The 18,140-nt window shown below is 39.5% G+C and overlaps 2 protein-coding genes across 4 annotated transcripts in view; both read right to left on the reverse strand.

The window, feature by feature from the left end:
* Positions 1–928: 928 nt before the first annotated feature.
* On the reverse strand, positions 929–9,378 carry blm (BLM RecQ like helicase). 2 transcript variants are annotated; one of them, XM_054619824.1, is made up of 22 exons: positions 9,195–9,377; positions 8,100–8,160; positions 7,391–8,009; positions 7,138–7,273; positions 6,883–6,986; positions 6,645–6,759; positions 5,929–6,551; positions 5,094–5,270; positions 4,860–4,978; positions 4,644–4,757; positions 4,450–4,548; positions 4,210–4,358; positions 3,996–4,102; positions 3,516–3,676; positions 3,156–3,351; positions 2,836–3,026; positions 2,595–2,736; positions 2,260–2,459; positions 1,923–2,118; positions 1,708–1,830; positions 1,450–1,630; positions 929–1,321 (listed from the first exon to the last, which is right to left on the reverse strand). In XM_054619824.1, exons 1-22 carry the CDS (start codon positions 9,287–9,289, stop codon positions 1,132–1,134), a joined length of 4,098 nt encoding a protein of 1,365 aa, XP_054475799.1. In that variant the 5' UTR covers positions 9,290–9,377; the 3' UTR covers positions 929–1,131. The 2 variants fall into 2 exon arrangements, with proteins under 2 accessions (XP_054475799.1, XP_054475798.1); XM_054619823.1 differs by having other exon boundaries at positions 7,391–8,160; positions 9,195–9,378.
* A 1,415-nt stretch (positions 9,379–10,793) lies between these two features.
* LOC129107893 (pro-cathepsin H-like) overlaps positions 10,794–18,140 on the reverse strand; it is a 243,842-nt gene continuing 236,495 nt past the window's right edge. For both annotated transcript variants that reach the window (XM_054619498.1, XM_054619499.1), the window contains exons 2-13: positions 14,787–14,858; positions 14,600–14,631; positions 14,257–14,362; positions 14,088–14,158; positions 13,852–13,956; positions 12,690–12,776; positions 12,545–12,600; positions 12,364–12,445; positions 12,195–12,263; positions 11,970–12,076; positions 11,152–11,277; positions 10,794–11,063 (exon numbers count right to left, since the gene is read on the reverse strand). In XM_054619498.1, coding sequence (XP_054475473.1) covers positions 10,994–11,063; positions 11,152–11,277; positions 11,970–12,076; positions 12,195–12,263; positions 12,364–12,445; positions 12,545–12,600; positions 12,690–12,776; positions 13,852–13,956; positions 14,088–14,158; positions 14,257–14,362; positions 14,600–14,631; positions 14,787–14,850 — 975 coding nt within the window. In that variant the 5' untranslated portion in view covers positions 14,851–14,858 and the 3' untranslated portion in view covers positions 10,794–10,993. The remainder of the gene's footprint in view (positions 11,064–11,151; positions 11,278–11,969; positions 12,077–12,194; positions 12,264–12,363; positions 12,446–12,544; positions 12,601–12,689; positions 12,777–13,851; positions 13,957–14,087; positions 14,159–14,256; positions 14,363–14,599; positions 14,632–14,786; positions 14,859–18,140) is intronic.

The following is an 18,140-nucleotide window of genomic DNA, read 5'->3' on the forward strand; positions in this document are numbered from 1 at the left end:
GTAACAACCAAGCAACTAATCCTACTTTGGTGAAATATAAAGCAAAATGTTTTTATTAAGGCGGTGTCAAAGGGATGTTTTGGGTCATATCTGAGGTCTTACTTTGTGTTTTTTTCTTAAATAACTTGTTTTTGTTATTATGTCTATTATATGTTTTGCAAAACATTTTTCGGAAATCATCAGAAATCTTAATTATAGTCTCAAAAAACAAACACGTGTATGACATATTCAGGTCTTGAGTTTCAAATATTATCATTGGCTGTCCTTTTAGCATAACATTTTAATATTTTTGTTATTTATGTGATAAAAAAGAACTGCTTATTCAGTTTTAAGATCTGAATCAAGTGATTTATATACAATTGGCTACCTAAATTTCATTCCTGGCCTAAAACCCTGTCACATTAATGAGGATGACGCATGTGGAACTGAGGGGTTGATGTATTAAACTGGTCATAGCCGAAGGCATCTTGATCTGCTCTTTGACCTTCTGTCGGCTCCCGGTTGGCAGAACCTCACACAGTTGCACACACACGTCAATAAGTGTGTGTGCGGATATCCATGTCTGGTGGTGTGTTTTGTAGTCTGCATCGTTATCCTGGGATTGGAGATCGCTGTTTAATTACATTATATATATATATATACACACATACAAATAAATATATATATATAAATATATACATATATAAATCCATGTGCCAAATCCAGCTCTTGTTCATTCTGATCCATTCCGAACCCATGTTTGTACTGTAACCTTCTGTACAAGTCAGTATAAAATATTGTTTCTCTCCAGTAGTCCCTTGTAACTGGTGCCATTAAATAAAACAATTCAAACTTGAAATAAACATTGCTTAAAAACACGATGTGGCTCTCTTTGGCTTTGTGATACAACACAAATTCAACACACAGCTTGCTTTTCTCTAGCAAAAAAAAAAAAGACTTTAATATATATAAAAAAAAAACTGACAATTTACAAAAATGACAATAACTGTACAGAACATAAATATACAATTTTAGAAGTTTAAATAAACAGCTGGGACATCACTGGTAAATACAACCATTAACGACATCAACTATTTAAAAGTGTAGTGAAAAAGTACTTTGCTTTCCGATAAGTCGGATCAGAAGCCGGTCCTAGCCCATGTGTGAGAAGGCTGGCTTTAAGAAAGGTCGCTGGTTGGTTTGCGGGGTTGGGAGAGTCAGGAAGCCCGGTCTCCTGCCAGCTGATGCATCTCCCGTCGAGCTCCTGGACCCCCGGCCTGCAGCACTTGATCCACCTCTGGAGTTGGACGATGACCAGGATTTATTGCTGCTGTAGCCACGACTACAACACCGCAGCAAGACAGAAGATGTGGGGAGAAGAGGAAATAAGGTTTCAGCTTTGAATTTAAGCTTTTTGCTAAAAACAATCTCCAGCTACATGATAAAATGTGAGACAAACACATTACAGACCCTTTAGAGGTGGATTTTCTCTTCTTGGAATATTTGAAGAATGGAGCTTTCTTTCTCTTCTGTCCCTGTGCGGACTGACCACGGAAGTACGTGGAGGACTCCGTGTCGTCCTCGTCATCTCCATATGAGCGGCCTTGTGCCGTGTCTATCCACCCGTCTCCACCGTTATCAGTCTGTTCCTCTGCAACAGACACCATGTATGATTAATACCACAATGGGCAGAACTGAAATATGCAAAACTTTATTTTGTTCTCTCACCAGGAAGCTGCCACTCAGAGTATTTCTCTAGGAGCTGAATGACTTCAGCTCCATACTTCTCCAGTTTGTCTTCCGTCACACCGTCAATTTGTAGGAGGACTTCAGGATCAGGAGAAAGCTTCTCTGTTCATGTGAAGAAAAAAATGTTATAACATGCTTGCTGTTTCATACGAGCTATTTAAAAGGACAGTCTTAACGATTATCTAGGAAATTACCAGCTATCTTTTTCAAGGTAGCAGTAGAGAAGATGTTGAAATAGTGAATGCCAAACGCTTTCCCCAGCTGCTTGCACAGATCCGTCATTTCCTTCAGACACTCCTGAACCTTCTCATCTCTCTGGGAGACATTCTTGGCCACAGCGGCTTTATGTTTCCTGATGCTAGACGCACTCTCGGTCTCATAGAACTCCACCTGCAATGAGACAAGTACCGTTTAGTGTTTAATGTTTTCATATATATATATATATATATATATATATATATAATTATACTTAATCAAATGTTACATATGTAGCGCTTCATGCGGCCCAACAGTCGATATACGTCAGGTTACCTGCATGGTTCCAGACAGCACGTTCATGGCTTTGGGTCCAGCAGAGATATACGACACAGCTTGGTTGTTGTTGGTGATGTAGAGATCCTCCCCCAGGATGTTGTCCAGAACCATTTTTTTGAAGAGACGGTCAGCATTATGCTTAGAGTAAGCTCCTCCCGTCCCAAACATTCCTGTCTGTATCTTTGCAGATTTAGACCCTGACATATAGAAACAATTCCCTGCATCAGACCGTTCGCAGTTCACATTGAATATAAACACGTCAGGAGAGGACATCATGCAGGATTCACAATTACAAAATGACTTTTCATCCCGATCATGTGCATTTACTTTACCTACAAAGATCTCCACTAACATATTCAATGTCAGTCGGTTTTGCTGAGGCGTCCGAAACCTTGATCCAACTTTCTCGCAGTTTTCCTGAACAAACCTCACAATCTTCTTCACATCTTCAGTGACATTTTTTATCTTGTATTGCTGCACACAGGAACAGGAGGTCAAACAACGTTGCTCAATTAGAAAACAGTCAGAGCAGGTTTGGAATTTGTGACGATTAATTAAATAAATAATTCCTACGTTGGGTTTGGCACAGTTGTCACAGCTGACGTCCGCGTTTTCCTTACAGAAGCTTCTGTTGAACTTCAGCTCCCCAAAGTATGCGAGCAGCTGAATTCGTCTGCACTCCATCATGTTCTCACAGAAGTGCACCATGCTGTGCAGGTTGTCGAAATGAGTCCCCCTGGTGTAACGGTCACCTTCTTTGTCCACTGTGATTTAAAGAAGAGCCATCTGAGACTACATTGGCTAATATATCAGACTGAAATACAGCTTGAGATTAAAAGAGAATGAAAATCACACAACCAAAACCAAGAACGGCCTATATTATTGAAACATACTGCTGATGATCCTTTTGATGCGGACGACGTCTGCGTAGGAGTAGAAGAGAATACAGTGAGAGATCTCTCCATCTCTGCCAGCTCTCCCCGACTCCTGGTAGTAGCCCTCAACTGACTTAGGCAGACTGGCGTGGATCACATAACGCACGTCAGGTTTGTCAATGCCCATGCCGAAGGCTATGGTGGCACATATGACCTGGCAGACAAAAGGAAGCGGGGACATTAAGGCAATGTGCACTTAACATCGTTAAAACAGCTTCTTGCTTGCAAACCGCTACCTCTCTTATGATCACTGCTTTGTATCCATTACCATCTATTAGTCATTTTCACGTCAGATCAGTGAGTGAGTAGTGACCTCACCTGGCAGCCGTCCTGGTTGATCCACTTGTTCTGCACGTATTCTCTGTCCCCGTCACTCAGGCCTGCGTGATACGACAGAGCTAATATACGGGCTCTCTGCAGACTCTTAGCCATGGCATCACAGTCATTACGGGACAGGCAGTAGACGATGCCAGAGTCACCTGCAACAAGCAGATTATTAGACAAAAGATAGTCAGAGAGGGTCTGTAATCACTGACAAGATATTCCCCACTGGGATAATTCAAGTCATTGTCATGCTTTCATTTATCACAAGGCTACTTCCAAAAGCAAATAAGCATTTGACAAAAGCAATGATTTCAAATGATTTCTGTAACAAGCACAGGAATTGAACTTGCTTTATATAACACGACACTCAGGATGCCTTCACACAAACAAATATGAGTTTCATTTTCAACCAAACAGTTATGGCAGTGTTCCCAAAATAACCAGGATCAGAAAAAGTACTTCTGAATTATTTACGTGGGTAGTGCTTCTTGATCCAGTCGATGACGTCCTCGTCAACCTTTTTGGGTTTCTTGGGCAGGACAGAATACTTCAGGTTTGTTCTGTTGAAACTCATGGTGAACCTGAAAATATATTGGATGTAAAAATGTGAAGCTGTTGGTTGTTTGAAATAAATAAAATATTAAAATAGAGATCGTTTAGAAGTCTAAGACAGGGCCTGAGCACGTACACTTGCGGCCGAGTCATATTCAGCTGGTTGAGGATGTCTTTCTGAACGCGGGGGGTGGCGGTGGCAGTCAGAGCCATCATCGGCACGTTGGGGAACTTCTGACGCAGTTCGTGTAACTTCTTGTAGTCTGGACGGAAGTCGTGACCCCACTAAAAGATTTAAGGATGCAGGATGATTCACAATGGCTGTTGCAAAAATAAAAAGCATACTGCAGATTGTGTATAAAGCAGAGGAACACACCTGACTGACACAATGGGCCTCATCAATGACGAGGCGGACCAAAAGGCCTCGCTCGTACAGGTTCTGCAGGGCGGAGATCAGCTTGTTACTTGCACTCACCTTGGGGGGGAAAAAAGGCACGAGTGTTGAGAAAAATGAGTAACTACAACAATTACTTATACCAACATTCAGAGTGTGAATCATTCATGTGTCACCTTTTCCGGAGTGACATAGAGAAGTTTAATGATAGGGTCTTTCCTAGAGAGCTGCATATAAATCCTCCCTGCTTCGCTGTCGCTTTTATTACCAGAGAGGCTCGTTGCTGGGATCTGAAATAAAAACATTACAAAATAGCTAATGCACCTTCTGGGTACTATAAATACCTACTGTACCATACTTCATACTGATCCAATAGGAGAAACCATACTTACATCCAGTGTAGTGAGTTTCTGGACCTGGTCTACGATGAGAGATTTGAGTGGGGAGATGACAATAGTGACTCCTGGGGACACGCAGGCAGGCAGCTGGTAGCACAGGCTTTTACCCCCACCTATGAATACATCAGGTTCAGAGATATGAGGACATTTTCACTGCCATTAACATCCTAAATATATTGTAACATCACCAGGATAAAACTTGTTTTGTAATTTTTGATCACTACTAACCTGTTGGCATCAGAACAAACGTATCTTCTGCCAGAATCGTAGCATTAATTGCTTCAAGTTGATTGAATCGGAATTGATGAAGACCAAAACGCTTGTGAAAAATCTTCATCATCTCCTGTGAGTGGGGGAAGTTGAACCCTCTGAAGCGATCATGGGCTGGGTTTCTGAAGTTGGGTTCTGCATTGGAAAAAATGAAAACCGTGTCAGTAAAACGCAGCACAGGACCGTAAACCTCATCAGGGCCTGTGATTATTGAGTATTAGTCATTTATCAGTTTTAATCATTTCTGAAGAACATTTGAGAAAAATGCTGAGGGTAGAACAAAGACTACGTAGTAGTCATGTTCATAATTGTTTGGTCTTAAAAAAGTATAGTAAAAAATGCCCAAGTTGACATATTTGTTTGTTTGGTGCAACAGTCCATTTAACCACCATAAACAAATAAAAAGGCTTTTAAAAAAAAGTAAATTATCAAACAAGTTGCCGGTAAATTTTCTGTAGATCTGCTTGTAGATATATCAACTAATATTTTTCAGTTCTATATGATATCTTTACAACAGATTGTAAACTAATGATGACATCTCATTTTAGAGTGCAATTAACACATTCAAAGACTGACCAGGTTGGTGAGAAAAAAAAACTTAAAATATCTACTTGAAATATCAAAAAATATATTTTATAATCTGATACAAACTACAACTCATCGGTTTTAAAAGTTAAATTTAGTGCAGTTTACCGCCTAAAACAAGGACAAAAATGGATGGATGTTCTGAAAATCTGGGACCAGATAAGACTTCTTCGGAGACATTTGATGAGCACAAGTCATGCCCACATACCAGGAGAGCAGATCTTTGCAGGCTTGGGTGCAGCCGCAGGTGTTGTTGGTTTCCTCTCCCATGGAGACACACTTGATCCCCCTTCCTTCACTGTTGTAGTCACGGTGCTGGAGTTTGGGGGTTCGTCAAAGTAATCAGGGACATCAGAGTCATTAAAGTCATCTATGTCAAAGTAGTCATCGTAAAAGTCATCTAGTTTTGTGTCTTCTGCAGCTGTACTGGCATGTGGAGTATTAGATTTGTTTTGAACAACAGTCTCTGGCTTCTTGGCTGAGAAGAAGAGATCTGAACCATCCAGGTCTGTGCTTGTTTTCTTAGAGAAATTAAAAGGTGGATCTGTAAGACTGTGGATTGATGGAGAGTCACAGATACTCAGATTTGAGGGCTTCATGTTAATAATACTGTCGGAGTGATCAGAGTCATAGTCCACAGAGAGGACAGAAGATCTCCTGATCGGAGGAGGCTTCTTGTAGTCCAGAGGCACAGAGCTGCTGGATGACATAACGCTTGAAGTGTCATAGCTAAAAGAAGATTTTCCTTTTAAGCTGGACTCAGAAATCATAGTGCTGTCTGGCTGCTGCATTCTCAATGAATTGCAACCACCAGTTGCAAGAATCCTCTTCCTGGGGGAGAAATGCAAGAGGTTAGCAATTACACAGTTATTATTAAATATCGCAAATAATAACAAAGCAATTTTTCCACTCAAATGTACACACCTTTGAGCCCTCTTCAGCAAAAGCTCACTTCCACAGGACAGAGCTATAAGTTCATGTTCAGGGATGGAATCAACCAGAGAACAAATGGACTGCATAAGACTGAGGAGTTGCTCATCTGTGACGTGATCAGAAGAAAGAAACAACAAAAATAATGAACAGGGACAAAGAACAGAGTCCTGCTTTGCTAAATATAATGTGCACATGATCCGGACAAATCAGAAGAATGCATAACACCCACTTGTTCTGTCTTTTGAGTGGTGATCCGAAGTTTCGTGTAGTGTGGTGATGGGTCCCTTTGATTGCACAGGACTGTCTCTGCTTTTAGCATCAGCTGCAGCAGATCTGTTGGAAATAAAAGGAAGGAAGAAAGTGTGGAATGTTTTTAATGTGCATCGTTTATTCCAGGAGTGCCATCCTGAAAAGGTGGAGTTCTCCATTGTCCCTTTTCACACAAAAATGTAATTACATTAAATAAGAAACAAAAAGAACTGACCTGGTCTCCAATGCAGAAGTAGTATAAGATATCTCATCGGGGATTGGAGAAGGGGGAATGTAATCAAGATCATCTTCAGGCTCTGAGTTGTCATCAAGCTGTATTACCTTTGGGTCAATCCATTTTTTCATATCATCTAAAATGCAAAAAGATATAGCCTGCGTTTGTAGTATTATTCAATGCGTTACAGACCCATATCTGCCCCACAATATACAAATAAAATACAAATGCTACAACAAACAAAGTTTTTTACCCGTCTTTCCTTTGAAAGGCTCAAGCACATCATCGTTGTCCTCTTCACTGTCACTGATGACAGACTTCAGATGACCAGGACGAGGTTTTCTGGTCGGTTGTAGTGGAGAAACCTCAAATTCAAACTCTGCTGATTCCTTATTCAAACTAGGTCCTGGTGAATCCGCAACTTTGTAGACACTGTGCTCCGGTTCATCTGTTTCCATACGAGACTGTTCACTTCTGGAAAGACCATTCCTGTTTTCAAAACTGTTGCTAGACTGTGACATCATACGAGAGGATTGTGTTTTTTCCTCACTGAAAGATGACACTGGATTTTTGCTCTTCCCAGATTTCTCTGAACTAAATGAGTCATTTTTGACAGGAGTTTCAAAGTCATCAAAATCATCCCAGTCATCCATCGGGAATCCAAGAGATGCATCAAGACTTGTGGAATCGTCTCCATTGCCACTGGTAAACTTGTTGTCAGGTTTAGCTGGAGCCGTCGTCACCTTGGTAGCAGATACTGATGAATGAATCTGGCCTGCAGGAGCACAGTTACCTGCTGGGCTGATGGAGTCCGACTTGTCTTTTGAATTTACAGGGAAGTTGTTGATTTGGGATTTTTGAGGTTTCTGAAGCTTGTTTGGAAATGTCAAAGGAGATTTAGTAACCAAATTGTTCTTAGGGACATTGACATTCCTGTGCGCCAAAACATTAGAGCTGATTACCTTGTTTGGGACTTCCACCTTGGTTGAACCTGACAAGGACTTCTTTTTGAAAGAAAAGGCCCTGAAAAATAAACCAGTGTAAAATTAGGAAAACATAATCTGACAATTAAGATCAAGGGAGCAATGCACATTCAACTGGAGATTGGTTGAAGAGGACAGTCAAATCTAGCTCTGTGTTAACATAACTTTCTCTACAAATTTGGAAACAAAAATCAAATTTCTCTATTTATTCTGTGTATCTAACTGCCCAATAAACATAAACCTTAGCAGAAATTAACAATTGGCTTTGTTCAAGCATTAACACTTGCAGATTATCCAGAGACACATGGATCATTTGCTTTGAACCAAGGTGCACAGCAGCTGATGAAGCTACAGCCCCAGGATCTCAGATCAGGGACTACAGCCAAACAATGGTTGTTAGTCAGTACCTGTAGGAGACACTTCAAAACAGGACATGAAAATGCATGGGTTTTGATGGCATAGTTGCACATCAGCCACTACAATAGCTACTATGCCATCAAAACCCATGCATGTACAAGAAAACACTGTAGTGACCTCTATGCATGAAAGGGTTACATTACTATTTAGGGACTTTATAGTGTAGATAAGATAAGATAAGATAAGATAAGATAATCCTTTATTAGTCCCGCAGCGGGGAAATTTGCAGGCTTACAGCAGCATAGAGTTAAAGTGCACACAAGAGACATAGTAAAGAAAGACAAGATAAAAATAAAAATGAAAAATAAAATAAAAAATAATAAAATAAAAAATAAAAATAAATAAAAACAAGTATTATAAATAAGCAATAAAAACAGTAGAAAAACACAATAACTGAAATATAATATTTACAGACAGAGAAAAAAACAACAACTATTTCAACTACTTTTAACTTTAGCTAGTATTTATTGACACAAGAATGCCAACTTCACAAATAAAACCCCATTCAGACCTCTGCAAGACATTATGTGCACATTAAGTAATCTCTAACAAAGCTAACGCACATGTGTTGTGTTGATAACCCACCTGGATGCGGAAGTGTGTTTATGTGTTATTAGCACTAAGCTAACTGCTAGCTAGAAGCTGTAACAGACTTACCCCGGTTTGGGTTTGGACAGAGACAGCTTGCTCTGGGCAGCATTGCTGTGTCTCGCCAGCTGCTCCTTCAGGTTGTTTTGTGGAAGACACGACATTGTCTGAAAGAGGAACTTTCCTCCAGCAGCCTCTCTCTGCAGCAGCGTGAGGTAAACACACAGACAGAGGATTTTGCGCCCATTCCACAAGCTCCTCCTCCTTATTGGCCAGAGGAGGATTCTGGGAAATGTAGTTTTTACGAGATGGATAACAAACACCCTAAAAGTTGAGGTGTGTAGTGATTGGGAATTATTATATTATGACACTGAGGTAGAGGGATGTAAAAACACCAAATTGTAAAACCTTTGTTAACCCAAAATATTGTTGTAGTTTGAGTTATATTCAGTATTTTAAAGAGGCCTTTGAACCAAAAAAGGACTCTTGGCAGGTCAGGTAAAATAAGATAGTCCTTTATTAGTCCTGTCCTGTTTTTTCTCCCTGTTAAAGGGGTTTTTTAGGGGAGTTTTTCCTGTGCCGATGTGAGGGAAGGACAGAGGATGTGAGGGTGTAAGGACAGAGGATGTGAGGGTGTAAGGACAGAGTGAGGGTCTAAGGACAGAGGAGGTGAGGGTAAGGACAGAGGGGTGAGGGTCTAAGGACAGAGGATGTGAGGGTGTAAGGACAGAGATGTGAGGGTGTAAGGACAGGAGCCAGTGAGGGTCTAAGGACAGAGGATGTGAGGGTGTAAGGACAGAGGATGTGAGGGTGTAAGGACAGAGATGTGAGGGTGTAAGGACAGAGGATGTGAGGGTGTAAGGACAGAGGATGTGAGGGTGTAAGGACAGAGGATGTGAGGGTGTAAGGACAGAGGATGTGAGGGTGTAAGGACAGAGGAGGTGAGGGTCTAAGGACAGAGGAGGTGAGGGTGTAAGGACAGAGGAGGTGAGGGTCTAAGGACAGAGGATGTGAGGGTCTAAGGACAGAGGATGTGAGGGTCTAAGGACAGAGGATGTGAGGGTGTAAGGACAGAGGATGTGAGGGTGTAAGGACAGAGATGTGAGGGTGTAAGGACAGAGGAGGTGAGGGTGTAAGGACAGAGGATGTGAGGGTCTAAGGACAGAGGATGTGAGGGTCTAAGGACAGAGGATGTCGCATGTGTACAGATTGTAAAGCCCTCTGAGGCAAATTTGTAATTTGTGATTCTGGGCTATACAAAATAAACTGAATTGAATTGAATTGAATTGAATTAAATTAGGAAATTTACAGGATTACAGCAGCATAGGTTATAGTGCAAACAAGAGACACAAGATAAAAGGAAATAAAATTATTAAAAAAAGTAATTATGAAGGTCTTGTCTGTTGTTGTCTGTCTTGATACAATAGTCAAATGTACCTTGAATTAGAGGTTAAGTTAAATTGCATTTCATGTTTGCAGCAAAGTTAATCTTACCCGTCATAGAGGAATAAAACATTTTTAATGTTAATGTGTACACTCTCTTTCTAGAGTTTTATTTTTTTATGTTATCATTCGTATTACTATAGCCAGCCATCATATTTGGGTACTATGCTAGTGCAGACAGGTGCAATATATTTGAAATGAAAGACTCAAAGAACAAAATCCTATATATTTTATTTATTCATCATGCATGAATTAAATGTTTGGTACTTGAGTGATCATTTTAGATTAGTTGATTCATCTTGAAATTACTTGATGCATAGTGTAAAAGCCCTTTGTTCATGAAAGCACAGTAGGCTACTGGTTATATAAAAGTCACATGCTTGGCTCTCTTTTCAGCCCTTTTGCGGTTTGCTAACATGCGGAAATCAAACCACCGGGAAAGACGAGCAGGCAGCGAGTCCACACATGTTCTTTCCACGCTCAATGAAGAAATATCTGTAAGAGGAGAACATTGTTTAAATCTCTCTTTGGTTGGTATACATTTGGTAGTACTGTCTTGTATGCGGTGTGATAGAAGACTTACCCGCCATTCCCCCAGCCAGGTCCCCATGAGTTCTTTACTATCCAGTAAGGGGTACCACTCTCCTGTCCGTACCCGACTGCTAACACAGCATGGTTCACCTTGTCTGTGGTCTTGTGGCATTCAGTGCTGAAAGGAAGAAGAGAAGAGAGTTAGATCTAGTTTTATACACAACTGTTTGGATAAAGAAAGAGGAACTAAACACTGTCAAGTCTAACACTTTGACTGACAGAAAGGTTGTTGTAATTGTGCTTTAAATGGAGAGTGCACAGATAAAATGTAAAACAAAAAAACTATTAAATATTTATAAGCCACTGTTTTCCCATACCGTATTTATGTGACAATACGAAATTTTGATTTGTCTCAATATTTTGGTTCCATTTTGGATATTTGGTTGAATTTGATTCTAATAAAACTCAGCTAATGTTGAAAAATGTACACTTTATGTGTTTGTGCATGTGTCTAAATTGCACAACTTAAAGAATAAAATAGAATCAGCTTCCTCAGAGTTGTCAAAGTTTAGAAAATGTTGTGATTTAGTGATGTGAGCTCCACCTCAATAGTAGAGAATAGGAGAATGGAAAAACTATGGGCAAGACAGGATTTCCACCCCTAAGCAAGCAAACTCTGTATACTATTTATAAACCAGATAGCTTAATACATATTACCATGAAATGGACTGTATCTTTGTATATGTTTATGACAATCTAGTCACCATATCCTCCCACACATGTTTATTGATCACCAATTTACAGAAGGCCTATAAGTGTAAAGAAGCATGAACACTGACAGACAAATACATTTTCAAGACTTCTGCTCACCTGGTGTAAACGCCCTGGGAGTAATGCATGAAGTCACCAGTCACCTCGAAGGCAAGGCTGACAGGATTGCGTGTGGCAACCGCATCCACCATCCCCATCTCATCATACTGTGACAGATTAAACTTCATCACTCACAGATTGTTAAAAAAATATATATATAATATATACTGTATACAATTTATACAAAGACATCTATCTCAAGGACAGATTCTGATGTTCGCTCACCGCGGTTATGTTCACCACCTCCTTCACAAAGGCTGCTGCTAGTTTTTGTTTATACGCGCAAGTATCTTCCTGATTTAACAAAAAAGTAAAAAGACATTAAAAGACATTAAATGTGTGACTTAAAGTTCAAAGGCAGTTTCACTTATTATTTAGTTTTGTTTATAGTTACAAAAGCTGTGTATGGGTAGTCCTTCTCTGTCATGAGTCCCTTGCTGTACATGATGTATTCAAAAGCTTGACTGGGAAGGCCACTAGAAGACAAATGAAGATCTCGTTATAAAAACTTTGTGATGTGATTGTCATAGGGGAATTATCAAAAGAGGAAGCTCAAATATAGGTTTGAATCTCACCCGTTACATCCATGGTTGTTGAAATCCTGAGCGCAGTCGACCAGCTGTTGTTCTGACTAAGTGATATGAGAAGGACAATTACATTGGAACCAGATAACATGTATTTATACAAGTGCAGCAGTTTTGATAGAGAAGTGAAAGTCACCAGCGGTACGAGCTTCCCTGTGCTGATGGCGGTTACAGACTCCAGACAGCCGGTTGTGGAAAAAGTCCAGCAGCTGCCACAAGCTCCCTTTGGTGCAACAAAAGAAGATAAAACAATAAGACAATTGATTTATGGAATGAATGAGATTCATAGACCTTCTTTCACAGAAAACAAGTTGGCGTGTCACAGCAGGAAAAGCACAAGTGTAACCAGTAACACTAACAATGACAAATTGCACACTGTGTTAAAGCAAATATTATCAAGTTTTTATCATTTCTTATTGTTTATAGTTACCTCAATGTTACTAGTTTTGCAGCACCTAGTGGTAGCTTTTGATGCTGAACCAGTGTCACCTGACCTCACATCTCAGGAAGTTGACATGGAAGGCCGGTGTGGTGAAGCCACAAAGACATTTCAACCGCAGAGTGTTTTTTGTATTTCGGCTGGTTTAACCTTAGTTTTGTTGTTTTATTTCCCCAATGACTTAAACCTTTTGTAAAGGCCTGTTTATTTTGGGTATTTTATTCAGTTTTGAAGCAGTTGAGCTTGACCCACCAACTCAAATACACCATTCAATCCTTGGACCACCAGAACCATCATGGACCATCAAACTGTGAGTAAGTAACTAACTAACCTATAACTATCTGTAAAGAGTATAAATACTAATTTTTATGGAAATACTTTTTTTTTTTAATTAGTCTACAAGAAATAAAGTACCTTCCGGTTTTATACCTATAGGGAATGATGACAATTAAACTTATCAGAGACAGCCAAATGTTTTTCACCACTATCCAAATACTTTGTATTTTATTTCCTGCTGTGAGTAACTCTTTCAATTCCTTTGTGCATTGCATTGCAGGAAAATTGTGTCCATCTGTAAACTCAAGGATTTTCTTTACTTTTTTCGTTTTTCCGTTGCAAACATGTATTTCCTGGGACACATGCAGCTAATAGGCCTGTCCACTATTTTGTGACCCACCAGAAACTCTTTCAATCTGCTGTTACCCAGCAACAATGTTACTTATTGTGACCTTTGAGATCAATAACTGAAGATTGAAAGTGTGTGTGTGTGTGTGTGTGTGTGTGTGTGTGTGTGTGTGTGTGTGTGTGTGTGTGTGTGTGTGTGTGTGTGTGTGTGTGTGTTAGTGCAGTTAAACTTCACCTGATTCTTCACGTCAGTCACATAGTTTCCTTTCTTTCTCCAGTCAATGTTGTCTGGATGTGGTCCATCGTTGCTGAAGTAGTTCCCCTTGGTAGCTGAACAGTTCTGTAAAAGAAAGTATGCAAAATAAAGACCCTCCCTGTTAAAAAAAAAAAAAAAAAAATAAAAAAAAAATAAATATATATATATATATATATATAAATGTAAACTATTCATATATATATATATGGCATTACCTGTGGCTCAGACCAGAGGAAACTCTTTCGAAATTCGCTAAATGTCATGTCTGAAAACTGGTTCAGCCCCACTGCAGGAAGTAATGATAAATAATGAATGAATCATTGCTCAACATGGACCATATGAAAGAAAAAATATATAGCAAACTAAACAGCAAACTGTTCTTACTTGTGAATGTGTGATTTCCTTCATTGTGTTTGTCAATCCTCCTCTTGTTCTCAGAGAATATCTGGAATCTCTCATGGTACTCCTGCATGCTGTACACTCTGTTGTGCTGTACACGGGGGAGGAATGCTTACAATATATAAATATATATATAAACAGTATAAATATATATCAACAGTATAAATATATATAAACAGTAGGTCTATATTAAGTATGGGTGATGAGTGATCATTGCACTTAAAAGGCTTTTAGTAGCATTGGGGGATTTTTCACTGCAGGTAACTTCCTCATAACTTACTGTACACTTACTTCATTCACATCGATTGATAAATACAGTATAACATACCTGTGCCATCCATGACTTGAAGTGAAACTCTTCTGTAAATAATTCATATTGTTAAAATGTAGTTGATGTAATAAGAGAGAATTAGACGATTCGAAACTGATAATGAATGCAGATAATGAAAGTGAGAGTTAACACAAACAGTAAAACTGTAAAAATGTAGGAAAATCGGACGATTGCAGCAGCTTACCTCGTTCAGACAGATGGAAGGCTGAAGCTGCTGACAGCAAAGCCAACAAAAGCAAAGTGTTCATCGTGATCAAGCTTCAGACAACAACAGCAGAGGAGGTGAAACTGAAATGAAAGGAGGAGAAGTCAGGCGGTGAAGGGCTGCCTATTCAAAACACACATACCAGCGAATGAATCAACCAATCAGGGTCAAACATAGCTCATAAGCTGAAGGGAGGTTTTACTTCTCTATTCAGGCATTTTTTTTAAATCATATTTTTGTTCCTATGTCTCCACATACGAAAACAAATATACTCAAAATGCTCTCTTCTAAATGTAAAGGTATAATGAAGTGATAATGGTCAATCTTTGTACATGTTAGGTCAGTGGTTATTTAATAGTTGGATACGTTATTTTTTTCTCCCATAAATAACTAAACTAAGTAAACTGTGCACACAATGGGTGACATCAAGCCTTAATTAATCAAGTGTACTGACTAGTGTCCAACAACCAGTCAATACCAGTCCAGATCAACAATAAACTGGACTGGACACACAACACTGACGCCCTCTACAGGAAAGGACAGAGCAGGCTGTTCTTCCTGAGGAGGCCGAGGTCCTTCAATGTGTGCAATAAACTGCTCAAGGCATTCTACCAGTCTGTGGTAACCAGCGCCCTCTTCTTCTACCAGTCTGTGGTAGCCAGTGCCCTCTTCTTCTACCAGTCTGTGGTAGCCAGTGCCCTCTTCTTCTACCAGTCTGTGGTAGCCAGTGCCCTCTTCTTCTACCAGTCTGTGGTAGCCAGTGCCCTCTTCTTCTACCAGTCTTCTTCTTCTACCAGTCTGTGGTACCAGTGCCCTCTTCTTCTACCCAGTGCCCTCTTCTTCTACCAGTACCAGTCTGTGGCCAGTGCCCTCTTCTTCTACCAGTCTGTGGTAGCCAGCGCCCCTCTTCTTCTACCAGTCTGTGGTAGCCATCTCTTCTTCTACCAGTCTGTGGTAGCCAGCGCCCTCTTCTTGCTGTGTAGCGTGCTGGGGTGGTGGCATCAGGACTGGAGATGCCAACAAGCTCAACAAGCTGGTGAGGAAAGCCAGCTCTGTGGTGGGTCTGGAGCTGGACAGTCTGGAGTCAGTGGGTGAGAGGAGGATGAAGGCCAAACTCGGAGCCATCCTGGACAATCCCTCTCACCCTCTCCATGAGGAACTGTGGCAGCTGGGCAGCTCTTTCAGCCATCGGCTGATTCTACCACAGAGCAGGACGGAGCTTCAGACGCTCATTTGTGCCCACTGCCATCAGACTGTACAACAACAGCGGAGACCACAGTCTGTCATCATGCTGACCAGGCGCCCACTGTACATTTTTATTCCTGTTCTATCTTTATTTTGTTGTATAGTCCTGTTTTATTGTCTGTGTAGTTGTATAGTATTTATTTATTGTCTGTGTAGTTGTATAGTATGTGTATTTATTGTCTGTGTAGTTGTATATATGTGTATTTATTGTCTGTGTAGTTGTATAGTATGTGTATTTATTGTCTGTGTAGTTGTATAGTATGTGTATTTATTGTCTGTGTAGTTGTATAGTATGTGTATTTATTGTCTGTGTAGTTGTATAGTATGTGTATTTATTGTCTGTGTAGTTGTATAGTATGTGTATTTATTGTCTGTGTCTGTGTAGTTGAGCTGCTGCAACACTTGAATTTCCCCCATGGGGATCAATAAAGGAATATAATAATAATAATACATACCTTAAAAAGTCATTAAACCATTTTAATGTTCACTTATATTAAATATAATATTTTAGGTAAATTCGCCCCAAAACCAACAAAAGTAACAAAATCTGCTTGTTATGAAAAGGGAAACCTGTGTCAGAATTTTAGTTGTAGTTTATATTGTTGTCATATTTTCCTATCTGAACTTGTTTTTGATTAAACTGCCTCAAACCTTGAAATCTTGGGGCCAAGTAAGCATAGCATTGTGTTGGGGGCAAATCATAAGGAGGGGGCTTAAAAACAATGTTATGCCCCAGGCCAGGTTCATCCAGTCAGCATTTATACCATAATTTGGGATTAGAATACATACAAAATAAACGAATATGAAGAGATAACAAACCCTGACTGTAATTGGGACCTCCACACATAAAAATGAGTGATTTTCAATTCATTGTGAAACTCTGTAAGTGACTAGTTATATCCTGACGGTACTTATCTTGTTACAATCTGAGTGAGAATTATGTCAACAGATAGATGATCTACAAAAACACTTGAGACAAAATGCCCCTGATATAAAATGGATTTATTAGCAAGAGGTTACTGGGAACATATGTTTGTTTATTTGTTGTTGTTATTATCATCATCATATATTGTCTTTTGTTGTCTTTTCATTTTTTTCTTACAAAACTTGTAATATTTCTTAAGGTGTGGAAACATGAGGGTTGAAAGATAATTTTCATACCACTGGGTATTGCTAACAGCAAAATGTTTATTTGTTGATATACCTTTTATAAGAGTATGTGCGTGTATAAGTGTATACAGTATAAGTATATAGTAGTATTCTGTTTGTGAAGGTGTTGCATGCCTGCCACATGAGCTTCAAAAGTGTACTGTACATACATAGTAAAAATACATACAAATATTCACAGAATAAGCACTACATTACTATATTCCTGCTAACAGAAATGGTTATAGACAGGATTACAGTATAAATGCAAAACACTTTGAAGTTGTCTCCTACCTCTAAATCATGGTTTCAGGACTACACGGTTGTAGCGTTTCTTGTTCAAGCTTGAGATACAACTTTTTTTTTTGAAAGGGTTACACTGTTCCACATTGAGAAATATGCAGGGTTGCATGTACAAAATGTACAGCACATCTCAGTGAGGTGAATTAACAACAAAGTACAAAATACTTTCCCATGTTCATATAAAGAGCAGGTCACTCTCTCTTATACTACTACAAAAATAGTGTTTGAATGCTGCAGGCAGAGGTCATTCACATACGTTTTTATCATAGTTTTAAACAGCAATGCATATAACAGAGTGATATACAGTCACGTTCCACAATCACTGGAACAGCAAAAAGGACAGATTGTCTTTTAATTACAGAAGAGCAAAACCTTTTTACTCTACAGAATCATCGCCAAACCTGAAGGTACAACATTTTCCAACGCATGTGATCTTTTATACGAGTTGAACTAAAATCCAAGAAACACAAAATTTGAACATAGAACTCACTGTACTGTATTTGTCTATTTTAAGTGTAATGGTAAATTCAGATGCCCAATGCTTCACCTTAAATCACAGCAATCTGAAAAGATTCAATCTCTCTTTATCACTGATTAGATCAAATAAACTGAGGTGAGTTTGGGTACCTTGTGTGACCC

Source organism: Anoplopoma fimbria, chromosome 19 (genome assembly GCF_027596085.1).
Source record: "Anoplopoma fimbria isolate UVic2021 breed Golden Eagle Sablefish chromosome 19, Afim_UVic_2022, whole genome shotgun sequence".
Lineage (NCBI taxonomy): Eukaryota > Metazoa > Chordata > Actinopteri > Perciformes > Anoplopomatidae > Anoplopoma > Anoplopoma fimbria.